The sequence below is a fragment of the Paralichthys olivaceus genome, chromosome 23 (assembly GCF_024713975.1).
Source record: "Paralichthys olivaceus isolate ysfri-2021 chromosome 23, ASM2471397v2, whole genome shotgun sequence".
In the NCBI taxonomy this organism is placed as follows: domain Eukaryota; kingdom Metazoa; phylum Chordata; class Actinopteri; order Pleuronectiformes; family Paralichthyidae; genus Paralichthys; species Paralichthys olivaceus.
In genome coordinates, this window is record NC_091115.1 from 493,854 (window position 1) to 508,581 (window position 14,728).

The window sequence follows — 14,728 nt, forward strand, 5'->3', positions numbered from 1 at the left end:
GCGGAAACAACAACGTCAACTTCCTGTCTTTCACAGTCACATGACCTCAGGCGGCTGTTGTCAACTGATGTCAAATCAGCTGATCTACGACTTCGTTCTTCAGGATTCATCAGATAGAAGACGTTTCTCTGGTGTGTGTGTGTCTCAGTGTGTGTCTGTCTGTGTCAGTGTGTGTCTGTGTGTGTCTGTGTGTGTGTGTCTGTGTGTGTGTGTGTGTGTTTACCTTCAGTGTCTGGTTGAGCTCTTCGTCTTGTTCCTCCAGATGAGCGCATTCTGTCTTCAGCTCGTTGTTTCTTCTCAGGAGTCGTCGCTTCTCCTCCTGCCTCACTGCTCACACACACACACAGACACACACACACACACACACACACACACTTCATCAGAGCATGTTTAAAAGGACACACACACACTCATGTGAAGACAGACGCTCGTTCTCACCCGTCTTGTGTGTAACGTAGGACTGAACAAAGTTCTGAGGCCACGACATGTTTTCTTTGTTCAAAACCTGAGGAGCAGACGACATCATCATCATCACCTTCATCACCTTCATCACTTTCATCATCATCATCACCTTCATCATCATCATCATCATCATCACCTTCATCATCATCATCAGTTGTTTTTCTCTTTAAACTGTTTCATTGTTTAAATTAAAGAAAATCCGTGGAAACTTTAGTGGAGACAAGCTAACTGTTCCCATCTGTTTCCAGTCTTTATGCTAAGCTAAGCTAACTCTCAGTCCAACATGTTCTTTCGTCTTTTCGCAGATTTAAAACAAACGACCTCACTGACGTCAGTGTAATAAAATGCAGTACCTTCTTCTGACACTTGGGGCAGTACCAGGGGCCTCTGGGGGGGGTTCTGAGGGGCGGGTGGAGGCAGTTGGGGTGGAAGGCTCGGGGGCAGTTGTGGCAGAGCTGCAGTTCTCCGTCCTCCTTACAGATGGCACAGTGGTCGTCATGCTCCACGTCCTCCTGAGGGACGAAACACCAGAGAACCTTGAGAACCTTGAGAACCTTCAGAACCTTGAGAACCTTCAGAACCTTCAGAACCTTGAGAACTTTTAGAACCTTGAGAACCTTCAGAACCTTGAGAACCTTCAGAACCTTATTTTATGAACCGTTTGTTTCGTTTGAAATTATTCAGGAACCATCGAAGTGTTAAACGTGAAGCAGCAGTGAAATGACACAAACAAGATCTGATCGTTTTCTTTTTTCAAAGATAAAAACCTGATATTAATATAAAGTGTTTATTAAACTGAAGATTTCATGAAACTGAAACGTGTATTTTACTCTGAAAAACATTTGATTTCTTGATCATCATCAGAAGCTGAAATTTATTTTTTTACTTTTTTCAGAGTTTGTGATTAAAGAAAGTTTTTCAAAGTAAGATATTTTGATGTCATGTGACGTACCTTCCAGCAGAAATCCTCAGAGTCTGGCGTGTGAACGGAAGCAGAGCAGAGGTTAGTGGCAACACACAGGTCAAGGTTAAAGGTTAAAGGTGAAGACGAGCAGCAGGAAAACACCACAGAAGAAGAACGAGACAACAGGAAGTCCAAATCCTTTCCTATAAAAGCTGAAACTCAAGACGAGTCAACACTACTTCCTGTTTACATCACATGACCAGCGTGCGTGAATGGTCATGTGACGTGTTTTCAGGTGTGTTAGTGTGGGCGGAGCCTCAACGGAAGCAGAAGTCATTGAATTAGTTTTTATTCTCCGGACTCGTTCATTGATCTGTTTGCTGCAGCTGAAGCAGAGTGTTTTCTTTCTAACTTCGAAAACATGAAACATGTATGAAAGTTAGAAAATGTTTTCTTTGTCATTAATAAGTTTTTAATTGAATCAAAGTATAATTGTGTTTGTAACGGTTCTGAACGAAGTGTTTTACCTCGTGCTGACAGGAAGAGGGAGCTGTTCAGGTAATGTGACGCCAGACGTTTCCGCTGCAGAGAAACAAAAACACATGAATTTAAATGTGATCAGTTTAAAGCGTGTAACTTGTTTCCACGATGAAGTTTAATCTCCGACAGTTCCGCTGTATTAAGAATGTTTCGGACCTCGGGCTCGAACAGGCCGCTGTACGCTGGGTTGGCTGTGCTTCGTCTCTTCCTCTCCTGTCGCTTCATCTGAATCTCTGCTCGAAACAAAAGACGACAATCATCCAATGAAACAAACAAACCTTTTCTTCCTCGTTAACTAAACGTTCATCATGTGAAGTGTGTTCCTGCTGCTCGGCGTGTGAACTCACCCTCCAGATGTTCTGTGGTGACGAGGCCGAGCGCGACCATGAAGGCGATTTTCTGTCAGAGACGCAGAGAACACGTTAGCGACGTTAGCGACGTTAGCGACGCTGCAAAGAGTCAGAGCGTCGCTGTTGTTTTCATGAATCAGGTTTTCTCACCTCAGGATCCTCGTCTTTCTTCTGCGACGGGGACTTCGGGGCGGGCGGCGCCTCCTGCGGCGGCAGGTCAGCCTGGGCCCCCGGGGGCCCGTCAGTGCTGCTGGGAGCCTGAGGCTGGATTATTATCACCTGGAAACACAAACAAGTGTTTTCAATCTTCAACTGTTGATCAGAGGAATCATTTAAAATCAGTCTAATTATTTTATGAATGAAATGAAATTTCTCAAAAATGAATCGTTATTAAACCGTTAATAATCTCTTTAGTTTCTCTTTCAAAATAAAAGTCTTCTTCAGCGCTGAAAACAAAGCTGGTGTCTGAAAATAATAAACTGATCAGACGTCAGTGACACGAAGAGACGATCGACACTTTGATTCAGATAAACAGTGGCTGCACCTTGACGGCCTCGCTGACAGCAGACACTCCGTTTCCTGTGGCGGGAGAGGCGGCAATGATGGCGTACGCCACGCCGGGTCCGGCCGAGGCGTGCTGGGTCGGACTGCTGGAGTCTGGGCTCCCCGACGGGTCATGGGGAGGGGCGGGTGGCGAAGAGGCGTCGCTCTGGCCGTTGGGCTGGTGGTCGGGACTGAAGGTGCTGTTGGCGGTGGGCAGGGTGGGGCCCTGGCTCTTGGGACTGACCACGGCGGTGGCCCTCTGCAGGCTGAGCGGCTGCAGCTCCTGACAGGGGCTGTGGGGAAGGCTGTCCGGGATCTGGGTCTTTGGCCTGACCTGCACAGCGACCACGAGAAAGTGTTAATGACTCAGACGCCTTCAGGACCTGGAACTAAACTCGGACCAGGTCCCGTCTCTCTTTGAGGGGACAGGTTACCATAGTAACCACTGTACTCAACCTTACCTGAGGTAGCACAGTGGCTGCTTGTCCTGCCAGCCGGTGCAGGGAGCTGACTTGAGGCACCTTGATGGGCACAGCAGCGAGAGTTCCCAGCATCTGAAACACATGCATCAGTTACTTCAGGGACACGAAGGCATGAACGTCAGCCGTGTTACACACGTGCTGCTTCTGAAACATCTGCACCGACGTCACCGGATCTAAAGAACACGTTCTGTTGTTGTAGTGACCAACAACAACCACAAGGGGAGCCCCACTGTGCTGCACACTACACTCATCATCCTCTACATCTCTAAAACTTAGAACAAGTGAAATAAATCCAGAGGTTTGATCTGGAGCCTGAACGACGGGTTGATTCCTGTGAAGACTCAGCGAATCTAAAACGCTGCAGGCGACATGAACGCAGCTTTAATTCAGTTTAACCTCTGATGGAAGTCTGAGCTTCACTAAACCTCCTGAAGGAAACGGAAATCCTCCATTAAACCAGTTTCCTCATCAGAGGAGACGTGTTGCTTTAGAAATGAAAGAAAAGCAGCTGAAGTCTCTGCAGATTAGATTTATTTGTTTAAATCTGACACCAGAGCAGCTGCCTGTAGATTCAAAACTACAACTTTTAAAACATTACAAACAATCTAACCCAGAGGAGACGTCTCAAATATTAAATATTTTATATATGTCTGCACATGCTACATATATAAAATATAGATATGTACATTTGTCTGAATATAAAATAAACATTTACTTTTTAAGACAATCATATGAATATAATTTAAAAAACTAAGTTTTATTTTTAATTCTGTCTTAGTTTCTTTTTAAATAAATTACCATTCCATTAAATTAGTGTTTTATGAAACACTTTCATTTTTAAGTGGTCTCAGATTTTGGACGATGTTTATCTGTTCATTTATTTTACAATTATGTTTTTAAAAAATCTGTTTTTCATCAAAAACCTGAATTTTTCAACGACAGAAATCAAAACATATTTTCTCGTCAGTGAAACTGTGAGAAACAAACACGACGTCGCGCCTCGTTGGATCTGATCTATGAGTCCAGGGTGCCTCACTCTGGTGCCCTCTAGTGGTGGAGTTTCATATGAAAGTAACTAATAGGTTTTCTAAAAACTTCTGAATAATTAAAAAAGTGTTTCAGTGACGTTGAGATTTAATCATGTGACTTTACCACAGTGTGTGAATCTCAACGTTACTGGAACACAGAGCGTTTCTAGGTTCTCAGAAAGGTGTTTCCTGTTTATGTTCCTGGTTCTGAGCTCAGACCTGACGTGGAGGCCGTGGATCAGCTGACATGGAGCAAAGCCCCAAGGTCAAACCTGCGTTAACGTCCGAGCAGCACATGAGCCTCAGTGTGACGGAGCAACAGCAGCAGAGACTCTGAGGATCCATCAGATCTGAACCATTGGTATCAAAAAGAAAACAAGTCGTCGTCATTGTCTGGAACTTTCTCTCAGACTTTCAGTCGCCCTGCGTCGTCTCGACCCCTCATCTGAAAATCTGACAAATAAAAGGAAGGAAACTTTCTCCTCCCCCCCGCGGTCCCCCTCCCCCCCTTCATTTCTTTGTATTGTGCTGCAGCCGCTCAGTGAGGCGGGGGGAGGAGGCGGCCGAGGCCTGTTCCCATGGCAACTGCAGAGATGAAAATTCTTGCAGTGCAGAGTCTTTCATTTAGTAATTGCTGCTTCTTTTCCTCCGTCTCTCCTCCACCTCCTCCTCCTCCTCCTCTCCAGTGTCGGCCGTTAACAAACCATGAAACTGTTTTTTATTTTATGATTGTTCTTTCTTTTCTTCTTTCAAATTCTAAAGTCGACACGATGATTGACAGACGGCAGCTCTGCAGCAAACCCCCCCCCCCACACACACACACAGAGGAGGGAGCTGTGTATTTACTGGAAACATATGAAAGTGCATCATGCTTTCTAATGAGGATGGAGTCATGCTAACAGTTTCCCTTTGTTTCCAGTCACTGTGCTAAGCTAAAGCTAAACACATCGCTCAGACACGGCTCGGCCTGATTCTGTTTCAGCTCTCGTTTGAAAACACGACACCAGAGGGACTCGAGTCGCCTGTTCTGAAAACGTGAAGATTAAATCAGGAACATAGATTCTCACAGAGTTGTTTCTGGATGTTGTGGTGTTTTCAGAACGCTTCCTCTCAGCAGAGTTCAGTTCTGTCACGACTGTATTTTACATTTCACTTCATCAAACAACCACAAGTTGAACATTAATTCTTAAACCGCCTCATGATTCTGTTCATGTCGTTCTATTTACTTCATCCATGTTTGTGTTACTTCCTTTGTCCAGGATTGTTCAACACTTTGGTTAAACTCCTGTAGTTGTTGATGTTCAACTTAAATAAACCTGAATCAGTTGTGGTGGAGTTTCCTCAGACAACACGTCCGTTTACAAACTGAAGAAAATCTTTTGAATTATCTGGATGAAAATGTGAAGAAACTCAATTTCTAGTTTTGGTGCACAGTGGGTTGTTCCTGCAGCCGCCAGCAGAGGACGCTGCCCGAGGCTCACACACACACACACACACACACACACACACACTTCAGCATGAAGGTGAATAAAGAATCTTTTCATTCACGCTCTGAGCTGCAGGACGATAAACTGAAGACGCAGGTTCAACGTCACTGTTCATTATCAGGAGTTCAAAATAAACCTGGTCATGACTCAAACTGGATCAGAGAAGAACAAGACGGAGAAAACAACATCTGCACTGAAGCTGCAAAAACGACATTAATAAAAGAAACAGAGTCGTTCAACTCTGATGATAAAATCTCTCCTTCATTGATCCAGGAGCTTCTCCTGTGATATATGAGACAGACTTTTATAACTTCTTCTGCTGCTCACGCACCAGAGGAACCTGCTCCGTGACCTGCAGAACTTCTCCTCGAACAAATGAAGGGTACTTTAAATATAATCAGGTTTTCTGAGGAGTTTAAAAAAACAAATATTATTATTTAAAAAATTAGGTTCAATTATTATTTGTGGGTAAATAAAGATGGACGACATTACAGCTCCTTTAAATTGAAGCCAAAACATCTGTAACACCCCCTGGTGGCTGGCTGCAGTATAGGTCATAAACTCCTCCTCCTCCATGAAGCCAAATGACGTCACAACACAACATGGCAGCGTTTCATCTGAGATATTTAACTTCTTTTAACGGGAGGAAATGGAGATGCGTTAGTTACTCTCGGCTCTGAGAGCGAAATGGTCTGCTCGAAGACGCCGTCTCAGCCGTCCTCCAGCTCTGATGAGACTCGGAGGCGGAAGGCGAGGTCGACGGCTGGTTAAAGACGATGAGGAGCCTCGACACAGAAGCAGGATCGACGTTAAAGCAGCAGATTCTCAGACAGATTCACCGAAGCTTCGTCGAGTTTCACGTGTTTTCTCACACGGACGCACTCTGACATCTTACACGCGTGTTTCCGGGAGGCTGCAGGAGAAGATGTGAAAAAATATAAACGTGAGATAAAAAGTTCACGTCACTGAGTCGTGTTGTTCGTTTGCAGCCGCTCTCACTGACGTGTTGGGACAATGCAGCTTTAACATGTGCACTCACGCGGAGCAGCAAACCCATTACACCTCATTATTGATCTCCAAATTAGCAGCCAGGTGGTCGAGAGGCCCCCCCCCCCCCCCACCTCCTCTGCGTGCGGCTTCTGATTGGCCGAGCTTTTATGACTCTCGATTGGCGGAGGTGAGAAACGAGCAGAAGCCTGTGAGGGTTTTTTTCTTTTTACTGCTCTGTGATAACGGGTGAGCAGCTGGGTGAGGAGCGTTCACACCGAACAATACAGTCATAAAGAACCCCCCCCACCCCCACCTCGACCTGCTCACCTCCACCGTCCAACAGAGAGGGAGAGGAGGGAGAGGAGGGTGAGGAGGGAGAGGAGGGAGTCACAGCAGCTCTCCTTCACACACCTCCGAGGAGTCAGGTCGTGATGTGAAAACACATCTGGGGTTTCTTTTACTTCACAGGATTTAAATCTGCAACAACAAATCTCCAACGTTCAGAAAACAAACACGGTCCATCGTACGAGAGACGTGTGGACGGACAGAATCTGCTGCACGGACTCATGGATCATGAATCAGGAGCCTGAGGGGCCCCAGGGCTCGCCCCCCCCCCTCTACAGGGTCGTACAATTACAGTAAAAGTGCGCAGGCTGCCAGTGTGGAGTCTGATCCCGGCTGTGAGCTGACGGAGCTGATGGAGCTGAATACAGAGCGAGAGGAGCCCAGACTGAATCCTCACGAAGAGACAAACACTTGAGTGATAAACTGGACGATCGCACTTCAGAGCATCTGAGCGCTTCGATTTCATTAACGTCTCTCTGTGACCTGAACCTTCAGACAAACAGGAAGTCGTTTTCTGCTTCACTCAACGACACAAAGTGACTTTGAACCAAAGGCGCAGCCGATCATCGGCTTCACACGCGGACTGCAACAAACCGCCGGGACGAGAAGAAGAACAGACGTCCAGAGACACAGGACAGAATCTGTGATGTCACAGTTTTTACAGCTGATTTCCTGTGCGGACTGAGAAGATGCAGATGTGCTGCACACGTGTCTTTGGCTTCGATAACTGTGTGGGCTCAAGCTCCGCAGAACACGTGTGTAGATCACATGTGACACTTTAATCTGCAGTTAGAGTGTTGAGACGTTAAGTTTGACGAATCACAAACTGCTCACATCTGTATCGATGTGTATATTTGCTGTTCCAGATGTTTCAGGTGTTCCACATGTTTCAGGTGTTACCTGAGACGGAGGCAGCTCCCCTGCTCTCCTGCTGCTGAACGCGTGGACTCCGGTTGCCGCCACCCTGCCGCCGGTCTGGAGGTTGATGGGGGACGTCTGCAGCGGCTCCGAACTCGCCACCTTCTGTCCGTTGATGTGTGCGGTCACCATGGAAACGGGAGCCTTGGCCGGCACCACGGAGATGGCGATGCTCTGGCTGGGCGGCTTGATGAGAGACAGCGGCTTGGTCGTCCCTACAGGACAAGATCTGACCGCCAGCTTCTGTCAGGAGAGAGAGAGGGACAGACAGGTTAGATCATGTGGATCGCCCCCTGGTGGCTGGCTGCGGTACAGTAGTGTCATTGTCGGCAGTGATCACACTTCTTACTTTTATACTTTGAGTAGTTTTCAGAACCTGAACTTTTAGACTTTTACTGGAGGAAAGATGCTGAATCAGTACTTGTACTTTTACTTCAGTCGTTTTACTGGAGAATGTTTGTACTCTGCTGTTACTGCTTCTGTAAAACTGAAGCTCATCGTCTGCTGAGTCTCTGCTGACAAACAGTCCAGGAGCTCAGTGTGTCCTCACACACACACACACACACACACACACACACACACACACACACACACACACACACACACACACACACACACACACACACACACACACAACCCTCCCCCACCTTCTCCTCTTCAGCCTGGAAAAGAAAAATACACCTCGAGATAAGTACGTCTCACTTTCCCCTCCGCTTCACCCTCGCTCTGCTGAAAAGAAGAAGCTCTGTAAATATTTCATATTCCATCCCACTGCCCTTCTCCCCCCCCCCCCCCCCCCCCCCCCCCACTCTCATGCTTTTCTATGGACTACAGTGGGTCTATGGGGGGGGGGGGCTGCATCCGCTTTAAAAAATACAAATAAAACACATCTTACACTTTGAAAGCATTTTCAGACCGAGTGCGTTTTGCTGCAGCGATTAGAAACATCAGCAAAGAGGCCGACGCTCTGATACACGACATCAGATACGAGAGACGAAGTAGAACACTCCTACTTTATATATTTATATATTTATATATTTATATACGTGTTTGAAGAAGAGAGTCGCTGTGTTGATTATATTTTCTGTCTGCAGCTTCATTTGTTTGATTCAACTAAAGTTTCTAAATGAGCTGATTCAAGCTGATTTAAAGGAACACACACACACGCACGCACGCGCACACACACACACACGCACACACACACACCAGCATCAGTCTCTATTATTCAGCCTGTGAAAGGGGAGAAAGAGTGGGAGGAAGAGGGGGAGGAGGAGGGGAGGCGGGGGGGCTGACGGACTCATTTCGGGCCTCGCTGCTGCATCACTAATCAGTTAGTCCTCCTTAAAAAACAGGCCGGAGACTTAAGGTGGAACTGAAGTGTTTTCAGAGGGTGGAGGATCTCAGAATGTGTCTCTGGGTTATTTTACTTTTCCAACTCTTCTTCTTCTTCCTGTTAGTTTCACTGAAGCAGCGTCAGCCGCCTTCTTTCATTCTCATGTTGTTATTTATTAACAAAGAGCCTGTCGGGCTCCTTTGTTTCACAGGATCAATGTAATCCACAGGCGGGCCCCGCATCAGGGCCGAGGGCCGCCACTCGCCATTCAGCGTTTGTTGGAGCGGAGCCACCTCCGATTGTCTCAAAGGTCACTACTCCTCCACCGACCTCTCGGGGCTGAGAGCCGAGCCTCACCCTCCTGGAGAGAGGTGACGGGGGGGCAGCAGGTATCACAGACACAAGGTGCTCAGAGAGATCTCTATTGTGATTCTGTGAATACTTTAACTAAAAACTATATCAATATTAAGAAGGCAGAGAGAGTTTGGATTTATCATAAAGAAAGTGGGTCAAGTTATTAAATATATATAATTATCTATTTTTTAGTTTTTAATAAAGTAAAACTGGTTGAAAACTACTGAATGAAAGTCTTGTGGATCCTTAATGAGCTGCAGCTCGTTCATGTCGATCTGTTTGATTAATAATCATTTCAATAACTGGGTTTGTGACAGTTATCGGTGGAAATGTTTTCAGCTGCAGGAAATTCTTTAGTATTGTGTTTGAGGTTCGACGAATAAAAACGATTAAAATAAAAGATTAGTATATAAATAATAACTGTAGAAACTAACTGACGAGCTCACGAGCACAAATACAGTTTAAATATTATTGAGTTCTCATTTAGGTGATTTTCTCTAATTCTCTGATAAAAAAATAAAGTAGTGAAACATTCTAACGTGATCTGTTTGTCTGAAGAGGATCAAGTTTTTATTAGAACAAACAAATTACTTTCACATCTTCAATTATACTTTATATTAATCATGTATTAACTTTAAAAAAACTGAAAACGGAATTTTGGCCTTTAAGCAGAAATAAAAATACTTCACTTAAAAACCATTAACTGACGATCCTCTGTTTTGTTCTTGGTTTGATCAGGAAGTTGAAATATATTGTGAAATGGTCTGAAACAGTTTTCCTGGAGGAACCTTTAAACCAGGATTAACTGTCGGTAAATGACCTTCTGGGTTCTTCAAAAGCTGCGAGGGATTTATCCTGAAGAGAAAACCTGTGACTTGAATACAACGACGGCCCGACATGTCTCCCAGTAATGGACACGCTGAAATGAAACTGATATCCATCTGAAACATCCAACTAACAGGGGGATTTACTGAAATGTCAGAGAAACCTAATTCATTCTGAACCGGCCTCTGGCGATTTCAAACTCTGGTTAAAATCCCGGAGAACGAGGTCAGAATGTCGGCTGACGGACGTCTCGCTGCAGCGGCCGACTCACTGGACGTCCTCGTGAGACTGAACAGCAGTAAAACAAGGATCTGAACATTTTTCCTTCTCCTCAGTGTTTTTATCCAGCCGCCGAACTGTGTCCTCCTCAGAATCGAGCGCTGCTAAGAGAAGCGTCCTTCGCCGTTCATCACAACGATGTGATGAACGGTTCCTCCCCCGAGGAAACAGAGTGTTTCTAATTTCTCAACACGTACGTAACAGACGTAGAGTTTGTTTCTCCTCGTTCCAACAGGATCGAATGTTATTTTAAGTGTTGGTTCCTCAGCTCCTGACAAACTAGAGAATTCGTTTTGGTTAATTAACACAAAAACACAGTGTTTTCACCGTGTTGCATTATGGTCTAACAGCTGCCGCTGATCCACTTATCACCTCTGGCTTCAGGACATTTGAATACCTGACTCTTATTAACATTCTGTCTGTCAGCAGGAAGCTGCCGTCCATCACACAGCGGAGGCTCCTGATTGGCGGATCACGCTGGGACGTTGACCTCTGACCAGACGTCTGCGCGCAGAACGTTGACAGTTTTTAAAAAGCCGCCTCCTAACGAGCCATTTTCTCTGTGTTCTGTTTCCGACTGTGTTAATTGGACGTAGGCAGCGGAGGCTTTCATCAACGTCCACTCAGCGCTCACCTTTCATGCACACGCTCTAATGACGGCCGCACGCCGTGATGCTTGAGCGGGGCGGAGCCCAATGTTCCGCAGCTACGTGAATTAACTTAAGAGTCGATGATTCACTTTGGTCTCGTCTCTGTACCCGAGCTGGTGAACCTCCAACTGCCACAAATCAACCCCCAGCTGTGACAGGAGATCGAGCCGCTAACACGCTCGAGATATTTAACCAGAGCTGATGTTTACTGATGTCGGAACTACGGGAGAGTCAGGAACCTTCTCCTGGGGAGGACTCCTTCAGTGTTGATGGCTCAGGAGGTTTTTATCTGGAGCGAATTCTCCTCCGGCTCCTCCTCTGCTGAACCAACAGCTTCACGTCAAATACCTTGATTCAAACTAACAAACACTAAATGTAGGAACGTGTCTGAAGATACAACACGTCTGGTTGTTGAGTTACAGATTGAAGACATTCTGCTGTAACGTCTCGTCCAGGACGAGTTTAACAGGATCTGTGGACACGTAGTCTCTCTGCTCTCCACTGGCACAATTTAATTCGCTGGAAGGCCACAGTTAAGGTCATCCGTCAGCCCGGCGCTGTTTACTGCGGATCCAGCAGCGGACAGGATTATCCACACTCATTATGTGCTCCGTTTTGATAGTGTGCCTTTGAGATAACAGCGCTGCTGAAAAACGCATTAGTAGCTGTTCAGATTTCCATCAGCGCAGCTGCCAGACGTTCTCTTTGTTTACACTCCATTTACCAGTGAGGCCCTTCACTCCTGAAAGGTGCTGAGGAGACGGGCGGCTGCAGTCCGTCCTTTTTCCACCAATGAAGAAGAAAAACTCACATCCTTCACTTCAGGAGTGAAACAAGAGAAGAACACTCCATTAAAGGTCCAACGCACGGAAAGATGATCAGCTGAGAGTGTCCTCAGAGCGAGAGCATGAATGGAGCGGACCGAACCCCCCGAGGTCCATTTACCAACAGCTCAGGTCCTTTATGCTGCAGGAGCGTTTCACTGGAGTTTGAGGGCCCCAGGTAAAAGGGGCAGAGGGGCCCCGCATCAGACTCAAACAGAAAGTTAGCAGCATGGGGCCTCGTTGGGGGGGGGGGGGGGGGGGAGAATGAACCTTTAAATAAACTGAGGTTTCACGTTGGTGCAGTGGAGATAAACTCAACTACAGCTGATCCCAAATCAGATCCAACATCTACAGACTCGGAACCAACAGAACAGAACCAACAGAACAGAACCAACAGAACCTCAGTGTTTCAGCTCCTGTTGTTGAGTCATTTCCTGCAGAGTCGACCCCCCCCCCCCCCCCCCCGGCAGTGGGTCGTCTTATCAGCAGGGGCACACAGGACACAGTCTGGCCCCCGGCCCACAGTTTGGCAGCAGGGGGCGTCACAGAGACAGAGGCCCCTGCTGCTCCACATGTGGAGGTGGAGCTGCAGCCAGGAAACACAGCGTGGGTTCGGGCAGCGGTGAGACCGGTGGCCAAGACCCAGCACAGGATTCGCCGAGCGTCTGTCCCCCTGAGACAAAGAATATCTTGACCCGCTGTCGTGTGTGTAAATGTGACAGACCCTGCGCTCCCCCTCCGGCTCAGGATGTAATTGTGAAGCAGAGCAGGTTCGTCCAGCGCTGGACCGTCTCATCGTGAGTCTGCAGCAGGACGCTCGACCAGAGGACAGAGACAAGTCTCTTAAAGTCAGATTAGGTTTGAACTGATGAATGTTTTAGTCCCTGAGCTGAAAGACGTCAGCCTGTGGTTAAATATTGAAGCAGGTGGAAACAGAATAAAAATCACTTCTCGCTGCTCAGGAGACAAAACTCTGAGGGAGACAAATGTGAATTTAAACCACTTCACTCCCATTGAGACACATTTCAAAAGAGCAGAGAGACAACGCTCAGAGACGGACAAGCTTCGTCAACAGGAAACGGGAAAAAGTCAAACTTACGCCATAAAAATTATTTCATGAGCTCAAGGTTTGATCCAAAATCACTGATGATAAATTCTGACATTAAGTTCTAGACTTAATATTCTTAGTTTTCACTTATTAACATCTAATGAATATGATGTCATTTACCTCCACGATCACTGACTCCAGCACAAGATGGCGACACACATGTCCACATGTGTTGGCTTCATGTTTATACAAAAGGAGGAAGTAGAGACATGTTTATATCTATATATATATATATATATATATATATATATATGTATGTGGTTATTCAGCTGCATCACAAACACGAGGAGGCGTTTAGTCAAACTGTGACGTTCTGTTCACGCTGCACAGGATGTGATCATGTGGTCAGTCTCCGCCCGTCACACCAGCAGCGGACAATAAATCCATTTAAATGCAAATCAAACACGCCCTGGGCTTCATCTCCCTCATGTTCACCGGAATGTGACACACACACACACACACACACACACACACACACACACACACACAGTGCAGAGACAATCAATCGATGAATTGATTAATGGATCAATTAGTAATTAAGTATTTCAGATGTTTAACTTCAAACAGATTCTCAAACTGGGAAATTCACTTTGATGGAAACAGAAAATAACTTTCAACAGAAAGTTTGAAGGAATGTTTGGAGCTGTTTCCTGAGTCGACTTGTGAAACGAGACAGAAGCTTTAATCACAGAAACAGATTCGGTGACGACGTGTCTTCAATCGATCGCAGCCGTCGACACTAATCACTTTGTTTTTCTGACGACGTGCTGCCTTCAGGTTCTCTCAGGAACTCACAGCATCAGTTTGTTTTTCATCTCAATTAACTTCTCAGCAAAGAGCCCTGAAGACGTTTCACCGGCTGAATTTAAAAACAGACAGAACTGTTTCTGAGCCGATGTCACCGCCACAGGTTTCCAGGCCTCACATTTACACCATCAGTCAGTGTTGACTGGGTTTTCAGAAGGGACGGAGCGGCGGCGCCACACACATGGACTGAGGTCGACAAAGGTTCAGTTGTAAAGTTTGGAAACTCCTTGTTTCGGAGAGCTGGTGGCCGGGGCCGCCTCCTCTGCGTTAGATTGAACTGCATCAGTTTGCTCCGTGTCTGTGATCTGTCCGTCTTCACTCCACCGTGTGCAGCTTCACGAGCGTGTGGAGAAATGTTGCCATAGCGACGTGTCACTTGATCACAGCGGCGGTGCGCACGGCGGGAGAGTCGGTGTGTCAATGAAAACAACAAGAGGAAAACCAAGCGAGTGAAGTTTGATTTGAGGTTTGAATCCTCCCGGGGTTCGTTAGAGCTTCG

The 14,728-nt window shown here is 46.4% G+C and overlaps 1 protein-coding gene across 3 annotated transcripts in view; it reads right to left on the reverse strand.

The window, feature by feature from the left end:
* phf21b (PHD finger protein 21B) overlaps positions 1–14,728 on the reverse strand; it is a 45,810-nt gene that overhangs the window by 3,257 nt on the left and 27,825 nt on the right. For all 3 annotated transcript variants that reach the window (XM_069519925.1, XM_069519924.1, XM_069519926.1), the window contains 11 exons: positions 8,032–8,292; positions 3,261–3,353; positions 2,801–3,133; positions 2,407–2,535; positions 2,254–2,305; positions 2,063–2,139; positions 1,894–1,948; positions 1,415–1,437; positions 816–974; positions 439–505; positions 224–327 (listed from right to left, as the gene is read on the reverse strand). In XM_069519925.1, coding sequence (XP_069376026.1) covers positions 224–327; positions 439–505; positions 816–974; positions 1,415–1,437; positions 1,894–1,948; positions 2,063–2,139; positions 2,254–2,305; positions 2,407–2,535; positions 2,801–3,133; positions 3,261–3,353; positions 8,032–8,292 — 1,353 coding nt within the window. The remainder of the gene's footprint in view (positions 1–223; positions 328–438; positions 506–815; positions 975–1,414; positions 1,438–1,893; positions 1,949–2,062; positions 2,140–2,253; positions 2,306–2,406; positions 2,536–2,800; positions 3,134–3,260; positions 3,354–8,031; positions 8,293–14,728) is intronic.